Here is a 20,195-nt window from a genome sequence, read left to right on the forward strand (position 1 = left end):
TGATTTCACTCGTATGTGGAATGTAAGAAACAAATCAAACAAGCAAAGGAAAAAATGAGAGAGTCAAGGCAAGAAACAGATTTTTGAGTATAGAGAACAATCTGATGTTTACCAGAGGGGAGGTGGGTGAGTGGGTTAAATAGGTGATGGGGATTAAGGAGTGCATTTGTGATGATCACAGGAAGATGTATGGAACTGTTGAATTACTATATTGTACACCTGAAACCAATATAGCACTGCACGTTAACAAACTAGAATTAAAATAAAAACTTAAAAAAGAAAGCATAGTTATTGGTTGATGCATTGTTCTTTTTTGGTTTTCCTTAGGTATTGGGAGTCCTCTGTAGTCGCTCCAGAAGAATTTCCTGCCTAGACAATGCTAATTATTAGAGATTGCTTTCTTTAACCCAGTAGGGACACATGTCCATAAGATCCAGCACATACGTGTTCAAAAAAAACCTCAGGCATCTCAAACTATCGAGGAAAGGGAGGTTACCACTACTTCTGGTGTGTGTGTGTGTTGGGGGGGCTATTTCACACCATACATGAAAGTAAATTCAAAAGCTTAATGGATGGATTCAAAGCTTAATATAAAAATGGGACAATGAGTGGACAGAGAAAAGAAATAAATGACTATATATAATTTTATGGGAGACAAGACTTCCCACTATAATGCTAAAGGTTAGACTCATTAAGAAAAGATGAACTAATTTGATGACATAGATTTTAAAACCCAGAATGGTAAAAATGAACAATTAAAAAACACCATAAACAAAGTTCAAAGATAAATGAAAAACTAGGGAAAATATTTTCAACATGTATTATAATTAAGGATTGATTCTTTTAATATATCAAGATCTCTTTTTTTTAAGATTTTATTTATTTATTTATTTGACAGACAGAGATCACAAGTAGGCAAAGAGGTAGGCAGAGAGAGGAGGAAACAGGTCCCCTGCTAAGCAGAGAGAGCCCAATGCGGGGCTTTATCCCAGGACCCTGAGACCATGACCAGAGCCAAAGGCAGAAGCTTTAACCCACTGAGCCACCCAGGCGCCCCTATATCAAGATCTCTTAAAAAGTACTAGCAATAAGGTAAACATTTCAGTGGAAAAATGGCAAAAAATGAACAGGCAATTCACAAATGGAAAAACATAAATGAACTGTAAAACATATAAACAAACGTTCAACCTTATGAGTAACCAAATATTGAAAAATAAGTCAGCAATGAAATATCACTTTTCTTGGCTGTCAAATTAACAAACATATAAAATATCTGGTAATGGAAAGAATGTAGAGAAATAGAGGTACTCTCATGTATAGCTTGTAGAAGTGTATAAAATTTAAATCACACTGCTAGAAAATAAAATTGAATAAAAAGATAAACATAACCAAATTGTGCAGATTTAATAAAGAGAAGAACAATATTTTACTTCTAGGAAGTTATTATAAGGTAAAGAATAGCAAAAGTTCGTAAAGATGTATGCAAGGATGTTCTCAGTGTGGTTATAATATCAAGTTGGAACAACTTAAATATGTAATAGTAAGAGATTGGTTAAACAAATTGCAGTATATTCATAATAGAGAATACCACACAGCCATTAAAATCACATTATTAAAGATTATCTATTGTCATGGGAAACATTTCCATATATTGTTAAGTTGAAAAAGTACATTACAAATCAAGATGTGTAGTATGATTCTAAGTTTTATATACCTAAGTACATAGGGGCACCTGGCACACTCAGTAGGAAGAGCATGTGACTCTTGATCTCAGGGTCCTGAGTTTGAGCCCTACATTGGGTGTAAAAATACTTAAATAACATTTTTAAAATATTTATTTATTTATTTTAGATGAGAGAGAGAGTGGAAGAGAGGGTGCGAGTGGGGGGAGGGGCAGAGGGAGAGAATCTTCAAGCAGCAGACTCCCGCCTGGGCCTAGAGTCCATCACAGGGCTGGATCCCAGGACCCTTGAGATCACGACAGGAGCCAAAACAAAGAGTTGGATGCTTAACCAACTGAGTCACCCAGGTGTCCCCTAAGTAAATAAACTTTACAAAAATAAATACATAATATACATATTAGTGTGAACATATGTGTTGCAAGTGGAGAAAAACAACTGTAAGTCTGTATACCAACATACATTAGTCATTTCTTTTTTTTTTAAAGATTTTATTTATTTATTTGACAGACAGAGATCACAAGTAGGCAGAGAGGCAGGCAGAGAGAGAGAGAAGGAAGCAGGCTCCCTGCCAAGCAGAGAGCCCAATGCGGGACTCAATCCTAGGACCCTGAGATCATGACCTGAGCCACCCAGGTGCCCTACATTAGTCATTTCTAACTGAATAATGGGATTATGCATGATTTTATCATCTTTATTGTGCTTTTTTGTATTTTCTAGAGTTTCCAAAATAGGTACACACTACTCTTGTAATTAGGAAAAAATAATAAATGATATTTTTAAAAGACTCAACTCGGAAATCCATAGGCATTTTGCCTTGGAGAGGCTCTGAGAAATGAGAGGAGAATCAAGAGTGAGTTGTTAAAGAATCTCATGACTCAGGGGCGCCTGGGTGGCTCAGTGGGTTAAGCCTCTTCCTTTGGCTCAGGTCGTGATCTCAGGGTCTTGGGATCGAGTCCTGCTTCGGGCTCTCTGCCTGGCAGGGAGCCTGCTTACTCCCTCTCTGCCTGCCTCTCTGCCTGCTTGTGATCTCTGTCTGCCAAATAAATGAATAAAATCTTTAAAAAAAAAAGAAAAGAAAATTTCACATATTGGGACTCCTGGCTGGCTCAGGCAGTGGAGCATGTGACTCTTGATCTCAGGGTTGTGAGGTGGAGCCCCACGTTGGTTGTAGAGATTCCTTTTATTTAATTATTTTATTTTTTATTTTTAAAAATAATTTTATTTTTTTATGTTAGTCACCATACAATACAACATTAGTTTTTGTGTAGTGTTCCAAGATTCATTGTTTATGTACAACACCCAGTGCTCTATGCAATACGTGCCCTCTTTAATACCCCACCAGGCTCACCCACCCTTCTCCCCTCTCCCCTCTAAAACCCTCAGTTTGTTTCCCAGAGTCCATAGTCTCTCATGGTTTGTCTCCCCCTCCAATCCTCACCCCCATATTTTTCCTCTCCTTCTGCTAATGTCTGGAGATGCCTTTTTAAAAACAAAATCCTTCCAAAAAAAAAAAAAAGAGAGAGAAAATTTGATATGTCTTCGTAAAATTGGTATTAGAACTTTTCAACATTAAGTGAGTTGTTCTGCATCTGGGGGAAAAATGCTGAAACTCAGTATAACCAAGAACAGAGTGAAGAATTTTGTGAGGGAGCTTTAACACATTGCACAGCATCACAGGTTTATTTACAGAGAGTTGAAGTGTTCTAAGTTTCTCACCACCTGTTCCTGCTCTGACAACGGGCTCTACTTACTGGAATCTGTCTTTCAGGGGGAGGATTTTTTTCAGGAACCACTGTTTCAACGCAGGTGATTTTCTCAACGTCTATCGAGCCCTTCTTACTGCCTCTTCTCTGAGAAAGAGAATGAGGAAGAAAATGGAGAAAGATTAGGAGTGACTAAGCAACCAGATAATTAGATTTTGTTATCTAATCATTCAACATAGTGAAGTGACACCCACACCCTATCCATCAGAACCTGCCATTGGGGGGGTGGGGAGCAAGGACACTTCCAGATCTATTAATCTAAACTTCCTTGACTACCAGATAGAGGGCAAATACTATAGAAGAGTGGATGACTGTGTGTGCCTTTACCATAAAAAATAAATAATTTTTGAGACTTGGATTTCCTTCTCAACAATATTTAATGAATGATCACCAACTGTAAGATTCCAATGGTAAGATTTCCCCCTCCTTGCCCATGGCTTCTTAGCACCTTTGAATTTTTGCTCCAGTGTGCCTGCAGTTAGTTCTAGGCTAGGAAACATTTTTCTGAGTTTGAAATAGACCTAGGTCCCTACCCACCTCCCTCTTCCAACCAAAAAGTTATCTACCTCCTCAAGGAAGATCTAAGGCCAAATCCTAGATACTCAGGTTTCACAGCAGAGAAACTTACCCCACGTTCAAAGTCATACTCATAGTAGGAAAGTTTGTGCACAGTCAAGAGAAAGAGGCGCTTCTTGAAGTTTAAAGGCGAGGTCTTCTTTTTCTGTTGGGATCGCTTCAGAAAGATGCTCTCCAGTATCACGGCAGCCATAGCTTCTTCCTGGAGCTCACTTGTGTGCTGTTGATAAAGAAAGTTCTTGAGCACCCAGCACATAAATCCTCATCCCTCCTGGTTTCCCCTCAGCCTGGCCACTTAGTTTCAAATGGAACAGAATCGTGCAAAGCTAATGAAGAGCCTTCCTCCTACCTTCACATCCTTCTTCCACAGCCTCCATCTCGGCCAGTCTTCAGGTGTAATAGATGCGCATTGAATAGGGAGGATGGGTTCAGCGTGAGTTCATGTACACTGGTTTTTTGTATAAGATCATGGAATGCTCTGGAGTCAAAGGCCATGTACCTGTGTGCTTGGTAATGTCTGGAGGCCATTTTATACTAACCACCCTTTATTGTATGTGCAGGATCTGTGAACAGCAAAAGTCTCAGTGCAACTGTTGATTCTGATATCCCCAGAAGGGACAATGCAGGTGCTAGAATTCCACTGAGGCAGATATTGGACTTTCAGTTCCCAGTTTCCTAGACAGTGAATGCAGTTTTTCAAACAGTGTTCCACCGGGTCTGTAACCCAGGGGTCTAGTAAGAATATGGAGGCTGCACCTGCAGTTATGGACGTATACTAACTGCCGCCCAACCGATTTTGCCCATCAGCCACTGGCTGAGCTACAAAGGATACAAGCTTTGTTCTAAAACTGAAAAACAATTTTGAGGGAGGCAGTTATTGGTTGTTTTTGGTTTTGGTTTTGGTTTTGGTTTTTCCTCTCCTTTTTTTCTTAGATTGGTTCTTGTAGACATTGTCATACAGAAGTGATGTAACTGTCTTGCTCTTATGAATGCCATCTCTGATTATTTACAAAAAGTAACTTGTTTACCCTCTCTAAACTCACAATACTCTAGAAAGACTCAGTTTAGGTAACTGAAGTACAGAAGTGCAAAGAAAGTTATGAAAAATCACCACTGGCTCTTTTGATTCACGCAAAACATGCTTCTTATTAGTTATTCACTTAAAGTTTATGCACAATTGCATAGTACAAATTCCAAACCTTCCTTAGAAAGATAAAGTGAAAACATAAATACTGTCACAAAATGGGGCACTAAGTAAGTATTGAAAAAATCACCAGCTCACCTCAAATTTTGTTACATGTGGGTTTTTCTTAAGGGGGGAATAGATGGCATTTTGTAAATCTAAACTCCTTGTGCTTCTGGTGGCACCGTGGATTCTGAATAAATAAAGTCAGCATCATTTTTTACCTGCCAAGCACAGATTATTGCTCACACCAGGGAAGCAAGGGAGTGGTTTTTATCAAAGTCTGAGGCTATCTGCACCGTTATTTTGCTCTTTCCTGTGGTGTAGAAAATTCTATTACCATACTGGGGAGACATTAAAAATAGGTTAAAGGAACACCAGGGATGTTCAGAATGATCACTTTGCCACTTATTCACCATGTTGATGCAACTCTCTTCTGGTGCTGGATTCATTCAATGGTTTATAAATGATCTTTTGAGAAAAATTAGGCCAAGGAGCGTACCTCTTCCCACACCTTGCCACACAGTTCCCTGACTCCTTGGTTTAAATGGTCTCCCGCAGGAGTGACGAACTGATAAGACCGGAGGACTTTCTAATGCTCAACACCCACAGAGATTTCTGTCAAACCTGAAATTATTCAATTATTCAGAAGTAGTGGTAACCAAGTAATGATACTGTATTCTCAAGAACTGTCAACTTATAGAGATCCTTGTAACAATACCATTTTTTTTCCCACAGTGAATTCCGATTGAGTACCTCTTCACAATCAAAAAGACTCCGATTACAGAGGAAAAAATAAAGCCTTAATGAAAGTGAGTAGCATGAGCAGTAAATTGGATCAGAAGCCTCCCAACAAACTACATCCAGTTTTCTTTCTGTTAGCTGAATAAAGCATACCCATCATTTTACCTTCAGTTTTGTTGCAAGCTCTTGATGGACACATTCCCTGCTCTGTCCCAGCATCCGCTTTAGTCTTGGCCTCTGCTCTTACTTCCTATAAGATAGGTCCTTCTGGAAGCTGCCTCTGCTCTTTTTCTCTTTTAGAACAAATCCAGTTTGTACAAGAGGACGCCTTCCTCTCTTTCAAGTGTCTATTGGGTTAGGGTTCAGTGCTGGTCTAAATATGAGGAAGTAAGCGAGTCTCTCAATAGCCATCACCCCTCAGAGCAAGGGGTGAAATGGCCTCTACGGTTAGACTATTGAGTTAAAGGATTGCCAGGATTTCCAAGGTCTGGTTGCCCCTTCTTTGACTGCTTTCCCCTTAATTCCTTGTGATCCAGTCCAGACACACAGCCTGAAAATGTGGTAGTTCCTTCTTAGCCATCACCGATCCATCCACCAATATAATGTGAAAGGAGGTGAATCTGTCTTTATGTCTTCCTGAAGGTTGGTGTGTGATGGACCCTCTGCACTGGAGGGCAGCTGCAACTTATTTGTGGAAGTTTCTAAATTTTTTTCTAACCATATCAGCAGCTGACAGTCAACTTGACCACAAAGGACGCACCGTGAGGGCTGACCCTCCACTTCACTCAGACAGTGGGGGTGGGGGTGGAAACCAGAAGTGACATGAATATTATACACACACACACTAACACACACACACACACACACACACAGAGTTGTTCATATAAAGAAAGAGGAAGAAAAATAATAGAAAAACACAGAGCTCTTCATTTAAAATACAGAATTCCAGCATTAAAATGTTCTCTTTATTATACTACAAATGCAAGGATTTTCATGTAGCCACATTTGCAGCCTCCCAGCTCCCTGTGGAGCAGCAGAATTCATAAAGAGAATGCTTGTAAGAGCTCAAACATCTAACAAACTTCACTATGCCAAGGAATTGATACAAAAAGCACCTGCAGGATCAGTAAACTAAACCTTTGGTCCTATCATTTGGCCTTTGGCCCTATCATTGCTCAAGCTAAGAGAAACACTATCAGGGACAACACCAGAGCAAAATTCAGAAGACTGCACAGACTGTTTATCATTGGGAAGAGTCCTGGAGATGCTAGTTAGAAATAACCAGTCAGTCATAGTTCAGATAGCTACTTAGCCAGAATATCCAAGAAATATCATTCTCTCTTTATTTCTCCTTTAAAGCATTACTCAATTGCCCAGAGCCTATCTATTTGGTTTTCTCCCCAGGGAGTGGGAGGAAACTTGTGTTTCTTTCAGTGCAGTCTATACTCATTATTTATACTCATTATTTCATTTATTTCTCTCAACACAGAGCTGAGAAAATGAGACTCATGGAAGTTGTGTGACTTGCTCAACCTCATCCATTTATGACTCCATAGCCCTTGCTGTTTCTGTGATACCTACCTCATTGCCTCCCGGATATATAAGGCATATATATATAATATATATATAATATATATATATATGAATATAATTATTATTTTTTTGCCTTCAATGAGTTTTGATGCTATCTACTTCAGCACCCTGTAATCCCCCATGGTTATCATCAAAGAGTAGTTAGGAGAGACCTTCTGCATCTTCTAGGAACATTTGGCAAAAGAGGAAATGGTGGTAAGTTCAGGGGATGAGAGAGATTGCAGGGTCCTGGAGCATTTTCCTCTGCAATAATCCTCCAAGTAAAAAGGATGATTTAGCCCTGTTAACTGTCAACTGTACCTTCTCCCACATGTGGACTCTTTTTAGTCATGCCAGATTTTCTTACGTTTTCTTTTAAATCTTCCACAAGGAGATCCTAACTGGTGTTACTTGCTGTTTTCTTTTCAGGATTTCTTTTCATTGTTGATGGGATAAAAGCATAAGATTAGGTGAAACACCCATCCACTCTTTGTCCCTAGGGTTGTTATTGCATCCTGTGAATACAAAATTTTGATCAAATGTATTTTCTTTTACACTATAAAATGTTGCAAATAGATGGTATAGAGAAGAACAGTACACTCAGGTACTCACCAAGCTCTAATACAGTCTTAACATTGTGCCATAATTGCTTCTGGTGTTTTCAGAAATAAAATACTACCCATAGAGTCAAAACCTCTTTGGATACTCCTCTTCAACCAATCCCCGTCCTTCCTCAGAGGTTAACAATATCTTGAATTTGGTGTTTATCATTCCTAGGCATGTTTTTACATTATTACTGCATATATAAATATCCACAAAAGATATTTAGTTTGGTTTGCATGTTTAACATTTTTTTAAAGATTTTATTTATTTATTTGACAGACAGAGATCACAAGTCGGCAAAGAGGCAGGCAGAGAGAGAGGAGGAAGCAGGTTCCCTGCTGAGCAGAGAGCTCAATGCGGGGCTCGAACCCAGGACCCTGGGATCATGAGCAGAGGCTTTAACCCACTGAGCCACATATTCTTCAGCAGCTTGCTTTTCTTCTCAGTATAATTTTTTAAGAAAGATTTACTTATTTATTTGAGAGAGAGAGAGAGAGAGAGAGAACACACTTCGGTGTGAGTGGGGCGAGGAGCAGAGGGAGAGAGAGTATCCCAAACAGACTCCCAGCTGAGTGTGGAGCCCTGCATGGGGCTTGATCTCACCACCCATGAGATCATGACCTGAGCCGAAATCACAAGTGGGATGCTTACCCTACTGAGCCACCCAGGTGCCCCTCCCAGTATAATAGTTTATGATTTATTTATGTTGGTAGCTCTAGACTATTTCTATGTGTTTAAAGTATTCTGTATGATGAATTCATCACATTTGGTTTGTCCATTCTCCTACTGATGGATATTCAGATTGCTTGTTTTCAATTATAAGTGATGCTGCTGTGCACATCCTTGTGCAAGTGATCATGGTTTTCCACTCTCAGAATGAATTCTCAGTTACTCAGACGAAATGGCAAACCCAGGTCTGGCTTATCTGTTGGCCTATGTGCTTTGTGTTATCCCTTGTTCCCGTTTCAGTCCTGTCTTCCTGAAGTTTTACTATGGAATCTGGTAGAATTAGCAACTGTCTGAAATTAGAATAGGTATGATGGGCTAAATTTAGCTTCTCCCCGAATCTCTTCTCAGTCCCAAGAAGCATCTCTCAGGTTCCAATTGAGATTTTCACTGAGAATTCCTTGGCCTGGGAACCAGAAGAGACATCTTCTTTAGAATATAACCATAGCAACAAAGAAACCAAATTACTCTTGCTAAATTCCCAAGAAGCTCTAGTCATTATTTGATAAACTTCATGGTCAGTGTAACAGGTGACCAAATTTGTGGTGAGGCCCTCCAGCCAAAATCAGTTTTCTGGCTGTGTGTTTCCCAGGGAACTTCTCACCTCCTGCAGTCCTCTCTAAGAGGTCTTGGGTCTCTGGTTCTTCTTCAGCTTCTTGTCATGTTAACATTGACCATGAGAGCCAGATGGTTAATCTGAAGTCTGCACTCAGCATCAGACTGGTGGTAATACTTTCAGCACTGTCCCTCTGCTCTGAGGGTGACTCCTGTGGTGTCCATTTTTAGCTCTGGACTTGAGAGGCACTTTGGCCTTCTCTTTAGGTTCAGTTTTTGTTTTCCCTGGCTTAAACATATGCTGTGTTTTCTCTTTCAATAGTAAATGAACACATTTAATTATAAAAAATGTTTCAAGGATAAGAATATTAAAAAGAAAATCTCAATTACAAGCTCATTTTGCAAAGGCATTAATCTTGGGGCATATTGCGTGCATTTTGCATTTTGAAATATATTGACAAAGTAGTTTCCAGAGGTATTTTACCAATTTCCACTCCAGACAGCAGTTTTTGAGAGTCTGCTTTTCCCATTCCTTTATTTATTTTCAGCTCCATTTCTAGTCAGTTTTTTCACTCTGTTTTTATTGCTGACTAGTCTGCTTTTTCATTGAGCCAGTGATCTGGAACTCCAGTGTATTCCAACCTACAACTTGTCTAAAATTTAACTTATCTTGACTCTCTAGAATCTTGTCTTCTAAGGATGAGCTAATTGACTATAGTTTATTGTTTTTAGGGATGCAAGGCTGTGAGATGAGCTTGACGTTCAGATAAGCAACATTAACTCTCAGGGCATCTGGTTGATGCTTCTCCGAGAGTAAGAAGGAAAGCCTGGGATTAAGGATTTTGTGTTTCAAACACCCTGTGTCAGTGCACATGAACCGCTATAGAAACTGAAAGTCACACGTGGCCTATTTGTTTCAGGGTCCTCAGAGGAGTTCTCTCTCTCCCTCCCCTGATGGTTTCATTTGCATAACCAAGCAGCTTTGGAGTGAATTAGGTCAATGTCTTGTTTCTAGCTTCTTGTTGAATACTGCCTCACTGAAAATTCTAGCTCTCCCTTATTCCCAGGAGTTAGCAATTGGCCTCAGCGTAGCATCTTTGGGCAAACAGCAGCAGGGATCTGGCAACTTTTTGGAGAACATCTGAACTTGTTTTCAAAAGGCATGTCTTCCCCTTACACCTAAGTCACTTCCTGGTATGGGTTGAGTCCGCTGAAAGGAAAGTCTCTGTAGGAGATTTGTTCAAATGGAAATAGTATATCATGGTGATGATAATTTAAAATTGCACTGAGACCCTTGAAGTGGATGGAAAATTGCACTGTTTCTCACCATAAAGAGTTCACAAAGGGCTCCAGACAAACACATCACTGGCCATAAGCAACAGAATTTGGGCTTTAACACAAACAGTTTAAACAGTTTGGCTATAAAGGAGGTCAGAACAGAGCAAACAGGGTTAGCCTTAAGGGATAGTGTTTTGGTTGAATGTTTTAGGTTCCATGAGTATTTGCATTTTGTGGCTTATTAGGAGGATGGCATTGTTTTATCAAATAACTGAGGCTCCCAAGAGGCTATAGCACCCTGGTTTCAGGGGCTTGGCATGCAAAAGGAGGGAAGGAGCAGAGCTAGAACACAGCTAACAGTACAGAGGACAGTCCCTCAGCTTTATAGAGCCCACCTCTGGGCTTTGCTGCTGTTCTGCGTCTGGAAACCCACAACATGCCATAGAGATTTGGAGCTTGGAGAACTGGGTGATCAGGACACTGGGCCAGGACTGGGGCGTCTGGGTGGCTCAGTAAGTTAAGTGTCTGCCTTTGGCTCAGGTCATGGTCCCAGGGTCCTGGGATCGAGCCCTGCATTGAGCCCCACATCAGGCTCCCTGCTCAGCTGTGAGCCTGCTTCTCCCTCTCCAACTCCCCCTACTGTGCTCTCTCTCTCTCTGTGGCAAATAAATAAATAAATAAAGTCTTTTTAAAAAAGTTAATTGGGGATGCCGGGGCGGCTCAGTTGGTTGGGTGGCTGCCTTTGGCTCAGGTGATGATCCCAATGTCCTGGCATCAAGTCCCACATCGGGCTCCTTGCTCCGCAGGGAGCCTGCTTCCCCCCAACCCTCTCTCTGCCTGCCTCTCTGCCTGCTTGTACTCTATCTCTCTGACAAACAAATAAATAAAATCTTTTTAAAAATAAAAATAAAATAAGAAAGGAAATTGGACCAGGATTCCATTTGGAGGTCTAATAGCTCATCCAAGGATGTCTTGATCAGGGCCACCAACCACTTTTATTCTACATGCCACACCATCTACCCTAGGCAGAGCCGCTCAGGCAGTATAAAAATCAGAGTAAACATGGAGATATTAGCACTTACAATTGCCAGGCTTTAACCGTTTTGTTTATATTAACAGAGTTACTATTCATGACAATCCTATGGGGAAGGTACTAGAAAGGGAAAGGAAAGGGCAGGAATAATCTAATGCAATTCAACAACTGTTCATTAAGCTCTGAACCTATTCCCGGGAATGCGGTAATGAACGAGATAAAAGGAGGGTGTATAGGAAGATGGAATACAAGTAGAGAGAGTAGGGGGAGAAAAAGGAGTAAGGGGACGGAGAGGGGGGAAAGGAGAGGAGGAGAGAAGAGAAAGGAAGAGGAGAAATGATGAAGATAAAAGAAAGCCGTGCACATGGCAGGCAGTGCTAATAGGAAAAACTGGCCCCATGACCTCAGGGGTCAGCCCCACTGTTTGGGCTGAGGATGAGGCTAATTTCTTCTGGCCCAGTCTGTCACCCACATCACCACGAGGCTGGCACACACAATCCTTCCAATAAGCCAGCTCTGCTCCTGGCAACAACGGCCCGAATTAGCCCATGGCAGGCAACTTCCCCCCAGGGTTAGCCTGGGCTTTTCCCCAGTTTACAAAGGCACGTGAGCTTTTACTGTTCTCTCAATGTGCCTCTTAGATTTTCTTTTCCTAAGGGCCTCTGGACACAAATCTACCTTTTGCATCTTCAGGCAGTATTTGACCAAATGGCACATTTGTATCCTCCTGCCATCGCCAAGATTCCTCTTTTGCCAAGGTTTGCAAGGGTGCCCACTTCCAACAGTTGCTACCTGTTCCAGTGGTACCCTCATGTCCCTCTTTGCTCTTCTTCTTCCCCCCACAACCTGACTCAGAAGGAACCCTTCAGTCCCTTCTGATCATCGGGAAGGGCTGCCAGGGCCTTGCACTGATGACATTGCTACCCTCTGTCAGCCTCCTTTTCGGGCAAGACTATATGGCACGAGCCATGCTTTCTCTCCTGCCTTGGGGGGCGGTCCCCATGAAAAGGATTTGCGGCGGCTGCCCAGCCCTTGCCATACCCCAGACCCACCTCAGTCCTGACTTAATGCAGGTAGCTTCCCAGATGCATTGAGATGCCAGGACTTTGAAGGTGTAATTCGATCTCAGAAGACACTGGCCCTGGAGACATATTCTTACAGTCCAGAGAGGAAGGACAGTCTGAGCAAACCCCACCCTTTCACAGCCACTCAGTTCCCTTTTTTTGTTTCCTGACTTAAACCAATGCCTTTTTTTTCTTCTTCTCAGCAGCATGGTATCTGGTTCCCTGCTGCTGTCCTTATCCCCCCACCCAACCCCCAACTGTCCCCGCCCTTCATTTGCTTGGGACCTCTGACACTCCTGTCTTGAATGTGCTCTTGAAAGTGTTCTGCTCAACATTACTGGGGCCACTGAGACTCTAGATGGGGCTGGGTTGGCAAACAGGTCACCATGCTGACCTCCCCAAGGTAAAGGGACCTGGTACCCTAAAGATCTGTGGGGATAATCAGCAGAGAGCGGAGACTTAGAGGAAGGACAAGAAATGCAGACCTGCAAAGACAAAACAAAGGGTCTAATGAGGGAGAATGTCTTTAGAGCCTCCTGTCCTTGAAGGCAGTGGACATTGGGGGGTCACACCGTTACTCTTGATAAGGAAAGATGGAGGGTGCTCACAAAAGGGACCCCAAAGTGCAGAACCTGAGAGAGAGAGGTAGAGACAAGACTTCCCCCTGCTGAGTCATTTTCTAAGAAAGCCCTTTTTCCCCCTACAGATAAAAATGTCTGAATGTAAGCCCACACAAAGACTTGTGCCCTTCCCCATTTTCTGTGGATGTTGATTTTCTCCCTTTCAAATTTGGCCTCAGGGATTAACTCTTCATGTACACCTTTCTCTTTAACTCTGTAAACCCATGAACCCAAGTAAACACGTCCCTCAAAGCCCGAATGTGTCCTCAGCTACTTCCTAGCCTATGTCTAGCCATAGTCATCTCTCGGAGCCTTCTCCTAGAAAATGCAGCTGGTCGTGGCTGCCGACCAGGATGGCAGCATGGCCCCGGCTGACTGGTCTGCAAGCCCACCTTGACACAGGGGGCATGGCCATGTTCTCGCCCCCAGGTGCTGGATCTTAACATAGGAACAGATCACAGATCTCACCAGAAGTCTGTCTGTCAGAGTTTTTAAGACAACAAGGTGTTTTTTTTTTTTTTCTAAAGCATTTTGTAGGAATGGTAGAGTGGGTAATCCTCACATCTGCACAAGATAGATGGGCAATAAGTCTTGCACGATCTCACTATATCATTGACAACATACATCGTCTTACTAGCCACCTCTGAACAGCTGCTCTAGTCTCCTGTCTGAGAGTCGCCATCACAGACATTTTCCTTCCCTCCCCCTTTCTTCAGTCAGATGCTCACTGTTGTCACCTGGCCCATCTCTTCACAAGATCCATCTTGGGGTGGAGATTGGAAATTGATAGGCATACAGTGGAGGATCTGGACAAGGGAGAATGGGACAGGGGATAGGGTAAGATAGACCTAGGCAATTTTTTTTAACCATCTTCCCACGAGCCCTTCCTTAACACACTTGTCTAGATGATCGAAGGGCTGCACCCAAATAGTGCAAATAAATGGCCTAGTGTCACCTCAAAAGAGTTCCAAGGTAATATAAGGTTCTGGTTTTGGTAGTATCCTGCTTAACATTTTTCCTAATGAGCTTTGAGGAAGATACAGAAAGTAGCCTAGCTAATTTGTGAATGCTACAACGCTCTCGGGGGCAAGACTGGGTGATGGAACCAGAGCAATCAGTTTGTAAAAAGATCTTGATCACCTGGTATGAAGAGCAAGTGTATTTTACCAGAGCTAAGGGTCATGTCCTGTAATGGGGCACTGAACTGAACTTTAAAAGACTCCAGGTGAAGGTGGAATAGCAGTAGGATTTGTGCAAATGGTTCAGAGGTTTTTGCTGATAGTAATGAAGAGAAACGTCATGTCAGTAACATGGCTGCCAGAAAATCCAAGGTGAAAATAGGCTTCCTGTAAAATATCTAGATAGAGGAAAGTAAATAGGCCACCTACTCTGCAAGGTCAGGCCATATCTAGACTCCTGTGTTCAGTTCTGGCGCCTCATGTTAGGGAAAATTAATGAGCAGGAGCATGTCCAAAACACAGACCAGGATTAGTGAAGGGAATCAAAGCCAAAGCCACACCATACAAGGTGTGATACAAAGATCTAAGGTTGACTAAGAGGGGCCATGTTCACTGTCTTCATAATTCCATGTTACTAACATCAAAAGCCTCTAGAAGCCCCTCAAAGTCCAGTGAGACTGCCTAAGAGCCCAAAGAGAAGAATATGCTGAAACTATGGGCTGGCTGTCCGGCAAAGAAACTTTTAGGAAATGTAGTAGCAGGTAGGGGTACTGTTTTCATTATCTCCTTCCCAGAGACCACCCAACAAAAAGGGGATAATCTGAGAGTCAGCTCTGGACCCCTGGGTGTTCCTGGAGAATTATGCAAGCAGGAGACCCCAGGCTTTCATAGTTCCTTAGCCCCTAATCACTGGTACCCCTTCCTGAGTCCCTGCTCAGTTCTTCATCAACCTCTACCCTGGTTGCACTGTGTGATGACATGGTTAGGTGCAAGGCTGTGGTGCTAGAAACTACCTGGGATGAAATTCCAGCTCCACGAAATAAACACCTGTGTTGTGCCTCAGTTTCCTCACCTGTTAAATATTAGTAATGGCACACAGTGCATGGGGTGGTTTGGATTACAAGAGGTAGTAGATGAGGTGTTTAGGAAAACGCCTGGTATATATTAAGTGCTCAGTAATTGTTAACTATTATAATTTCCAGGCCACAACAGACATACTGTATAATGGTAAAGAAACCCAGGCTCTGGAATCAGATCACCTGTGTTTGTGTCCTGGTTCCACTAAATACTATCTACAGTGGGCAAAATGTTGATGATCCTACGGCCTCAATTTTCTTATCTTTAAAATGGGTATGATAGTACCACCTACCTCCTGGAGTTACTGTGAGAATTTTATGAGACAATCCATTTTAAATACTCAGTACCCTGCAGTCTTTCTCTGCTACACTCTTGAAACCTAGCACATGACTTCTGCCAGGTATGCAGGGAAAGGAAGAGATGCTGGATATTTTTTTTTTTTTATCTCTTGGCCTGTTGATTGTTATTGTGCGAGCTGAACAATTTCATTGTCACGTTTCAGGGCAGCCAACTTGTTCCTTCAATAAAAGGGGGCTGCTTGAATGCCGATCCTTCATACTGTTTTACAAAGTACTTTCTAATTATAAATTTATGAGACTGATTATTTTGTTACCGTGTCCCTGCCCTAGCAGCCCAACACAGAATAGGAATTCAATTAACATTTGTGGGATGAACCAAACAGCCATGTGATAAATGAATTAGAGCACTGGCTCCCTCCAAGCCTTCAGTTAACCAGTAGTTCCCTGTCAAAAATAGTCCCAGTGTCCTTGATATGAAACAGTAACAGAACCTGGGTGTGTAGGGCTCCTCCCTTTGATCCTAGTCCTCGCTTCCCTCGGAGATTGGGACAGGGACGCCCAAAGGTCTAGAACGAGCACTGTTTCCCTCGTTTAACGCTGCTACCTAGCGGCGTCCGCCAGAAGCGATGAAGTGAGGAAGAACTGCAAAGCTTGGGCACCCGACCCAGGTCAAAGATAGGATCGGCCTCAGGCCTGGCCCTTCCTTAAGCTCCTATCCACGGCTCCGAAGCGAGTCCTCTCAGCCGCCAGAGGGCGGTGCTCACAGAGCCTTAGACTCTATGGTCCTTCTCGCCACTCCCATGAGCAAGAGCGACCAGAAACCTCCTATATACTTCCGTTTCCGGGCACGTCTCTTTCTTTCTGTGTGGATTGCGCTCTCGCAAACATGGTAGGATTTGGGGAGCGGGCCTGGTAACATCCAGCTTAATCTTTCCACCCCCTTCGACGGAGGCCGACCCAGGCTGGCTTTAGGTCCATTCGCGGACTCGTTGTACCAAAGAAACCCAGCGCTGCTGGGATCGGCCCCGAAGGCACTGGGCTTCGGGGTCAGGAAATGAAGTGATGGGATCAAAGAGGTAGACTAAGCCGGGGTTGGAGGGAACATGCACGCTCTCCACTTCGGGGCCCAGTGAAGGCCGCTGGACCTGAAGCACATGGCGGCTGTACCACCTTCTAGTCAGGTGGTGTGTGCTCGCGAGGACTGAGAGTCGAGCCTTCGGGGGAGGTCTTAGGTTCGGCTGGGTCGTTAAGGGCGTTGTGCAAAGGGTATCTGATAACGCTGCTCGTTCTGAACGGTTTCTTTACTAGGTGAACGTTCCTAAAACCCGCCGGACTTTCTGCAAGAAGTGTGGCAAGCACCAACCCCACAAAGTGACACAGTACAAGAAAGGAAAAGATTCTCTTTATGCCCAGGGTAAGACGGCCTGTATATAATTTGGTTTTAGTGGAATACATACACCGTGCCGTGCCCCGTCCCTCACTGCCACTTGGGTATTGTTTTTCTGCTGGAAAACCCAAGATAAAACGTGTAAGAAGACTTCGTGTGGCAGTTGTGATTATCTTTGGTATGTTGTAACAAATAACCTCATTCTTCCAGGAAAGCGGCGTTATGATAGGAAGCAGAGTGGCTATGGTGGGCAGACGAAGCCTATTTTCCGGAAAAAGGTTAGTAGTAATTACCATTTGACATGCTTCTGTAGTAAAGACTTTGCATTTTTCTCTAGCCTAAATACAGTACAGGTGTGTGTTTTCATAGTTCCAGCGATTCCCTACGTTACCTGCAGTGACCCATCTAGGAGGCAGTGTAGCTATGAGCGCAACCCCGGTCTGACTCTAGTCAGACTCTAGTCTACAATCTTGCAATATCTTGGTGTTTTATTATTTTTGTCCTAACCTTTTTGAAGAGGCAAAATTAAGTTAAGAGGAATGTGCTCTAATTTCCCAAGGACTGAAGTTTCAGTACACCAGTGAATCCTTTCTTCGTTACCTTTCATACCCTAGTGAATCTTCAGCCCTTGCTTGCAGTGAGAATTGCTCTCTTACTTTGCTTCTCAGTTCAGAAGCCTGCATACTGCAACCAATCTCGTGAGGCTTTCAGAGTTCTTAAAATCATCATGTAAGCCTCCCACTGCACTTCTGAATTCTCCTGTCCTCATCCAGGCCAAATGAGTTTCTGTTCTGCCCTAGGTGATCTGGTGCCCCTTAAAGTACATAGTGCCTGGAACAGCATTCCTGTGAACACAGCATTTCTTTTGGTGCTTTGCTCATTCAGCCTCCTGCCAGAAAGTACTAAGGAATAACAGTTGTGTTCATTTAGGTGCCATAAATGGTTTGAGCTCAAGGTGGTAAAGATTGCCTTTTCGCATTTGGCTAACTTCTTTAGAAGGTGGGAAGATTCTGCCTAGGCTTTGGTTTTTTGGAGAACTGTGAATAGGCAGAAGTAGAATTCTGATTATAGGAGTAGTCTTAAAAAGTTGATTCCTGTACCTTGAGTTAAATAGATACAGTTGAATACACATAAATTGTAGACATAATTTTAGGTAGTCTCTAGAGAATTGATAAATCTGAAGTAACAATTATTAAATTCTGTTTATTGAGAAAGTTGTGTTCAGTTCATGGTTTCAGGGATTTGGTTGACCCATTTTTGTTTGTGGGGAATACAAGTATGTAGAGCTGGTGAAAGGCCACAAGTTCAAGGTGGTGTGATAAATGACCATTTGGTAAGAAGCTCTTCAGGGTGTTTGATGGGAATAGAGGATTTGATGGCAATTAGATGATCTACCTTTGCTATTAAATTTCTTCTTAAATGCACTGATTCTCACATTTCTGTTTTCTCCCCATAGCTAAAGACAAATTGCTAAAACTGTCATTTGCAAAGCTTCCCTTTAAGTAGTACTTAACCCAACAGTCCTCTGTTTTGAAGAAAGATTTTCTGCAGTGATTTATGAAAGGATTGACTTCATTTTTTCCAGGCTAAAACTACAAAGAAGATTGTGCTGAGGCTTGAATGTGTTGAGCCCAATTGCAGATCTAAGAGAATGCTGGCTATTAAGAGATGCAAACATTTTGAACTGGGAGGAGATAAGAAGAGAAAGGTATATAATTGCAGGTGGAAGGGTGCAATCTTTCCTGTTGGGTGAGGTGAACATTTCTCTCCACTTAACTGATGGTGGAATCCGGAACGGGGCAATCCTCATAAAAATAAGTAGATCCATAGCTGAAGGTATGAGGTTTTGGTATAATGGTTTTGGTGTTGGTTTTGGCATGAGTAGTAGAGGGATAATGAGGAGACTTAATTAAAAGGAGGTGATCCCTTTAGGGGGATAATTGTGTACTTGAGAGAGTAGAGGTTCTTTGCAAAATTAAAAAAAAAACTCACTTTTTTTTTCTGTTCCATTACAGGGCCAGGTGATCCAGTTCTAAACTTCATATTTTTATATTATGAAGACAGTAAAATCTTGAGGTTATGTTCACTTCATTTGGTTGCAGTTGGTCTTTTAAGATGGAAATAAAGTACTGGCATCAATAAAATTCCTCTCATGGGGCAGTTTATGCTTGAGTCTTCTGGGTACTTTATTTTGGATTGAATTTGGTGGTTGAACATCCAGTTTGGCACTTAAGTTACATGAGCTTTCATGGGATTCCTTTTGCTGTTAAACAAGGGTTATTATCATGGGATGTAAGTAGAGTCCCATGGTAACTATCAATTATACCCATAGTGAACGTAAAGTTTACCTAGAGTGAAATAATTTCTCTCCTATACCCTTGCTACTTCAGTCCTTCAGTGAGGAATTTAGGCTGTTTTTATGCACAGCATACTGTATGGAGCACACTATATTCTATATTCTCAGACTTAACGCTAACATTGTTCAGACCTTTTGACATAACCCCCCAGATTTCAAAGTAGACATAAATTCTCATGTTGAAATAACAGCAGAAGATAAAATTTCTAGTGAATTAAGCTGCCTGGCAGAATTTAACAGGGATATATGCTGATTTTTAAAGACGTCTAATCATTGCAAATTTTATACTTTTTAAGATTGATTTTATTTGACAGAGTACCAGTAGGCAGGGAAGCAGGCTCCCTGCTGAGCATAGAGCCCGATGTGGGGCTTGATCCCAGGACCCTGAGATCATGACCTGAGCCGAAGGCAGAGGCTTAACCTACTGAGCCACCGAGGCACCCCTGTATACTTGATTCTTTTTTATTTCATTTTTTAATTTATTATTTTTGTATACTGATTAACTGATCTTCAGCTTTTCATACTTGTGCAGCAAAACTGGAGGCAAAACATAGAAGCTATACCTTTTGGTGACCAAGTACATCTCAGTGGGATGGAGCAGTTCCAAACTGCCTTGTTTCCGTGGGTGATTAAGTCTGGGCTTGCCAGTTTTAGCAAATGATTACTCCAATTTTATTTACAATAAATGGAAATCACCTGACCGGCAAAGGAATTGTTA

General features: G+C 42.2%; 2 protein-coding genes across 5 annotated transcripts in view; one reads left to right on the plus strand and one right to left on the minus strand.

Annotated features, from left to right (window-relative positions):
* The window catches only part of BTK (Bruton tyrosine kinase), a 32,283-nt gene extending 19,371 nt beyond the window's left edge, over positions 1–12,912 (minus strand). The window contains exons 1-4 of one of the 4 annotated variants that reach the window (XM_059157245.1): positions 12,768–12,906; positions 7,888–8,035; positions 4,074–4,241; positions 3,434–3,532 (exon numbers count right to left, since the gene is read on the minus strand). In XM_059157245.1, the coding sequence (XP_059013228.1) occupies positions 3,434–3,532; positions 4,074–4,214 (240 nt within the window). In that variant the 5' untranslated portion in view covers positions 4,215–4,241; positions 7,888–8,035; positions 12,768–12,906. Of the gene's footprint in view, positions 1–3,433; positions 3,533–4,073; positions 4,242–6,113; positions 6,441–7,887; positions 8,036–12,767 lie in introns of those variants that run through there. The other 3 variants (XM_059157244.1, XM_059157243.1, XM_059157242.1) reach the window with 3 other exon arrangements.
* RPL36A (ribosomal protein L36a) lies at positions 12,717–19,286 on the plus strand. The gene is made up of 6 exons (XM_059156818.1): positions 12,717–12,788; positions 16,426–16,623; positions 17,043–17,148; positions 17,332–17,399; positions 18,707–18,829; positions 19,137–19,286. The coding sequence occupies exons 1-6, from the start codon at positions 12,717–12,719 to the stop codon at positions 19,155–19,157; spliced, it is 588 nt and encodes a 195-aa protein (XP_059012801.1). The 3' UTR covers positions 19,158–19,286.
* The last annotated feature ends 909 nt before the right edge of the window (positions 19,287–20,195 follow it).

The sequence above is a fragment of the Mustela lutreola genome, chromosome X (genome assembly GCF_030435805.1).
Source record: "Mustela lutreola isolate mMusLut2 chromosome X, mMusLut2.pri, whole genome shotgun sequence".
Lineage (NCBI taxonomy): Eukaryota > Metazoa > Chordata > Mammalia > Carnivora > Mustelidae > Mustela > Mustela lutreola.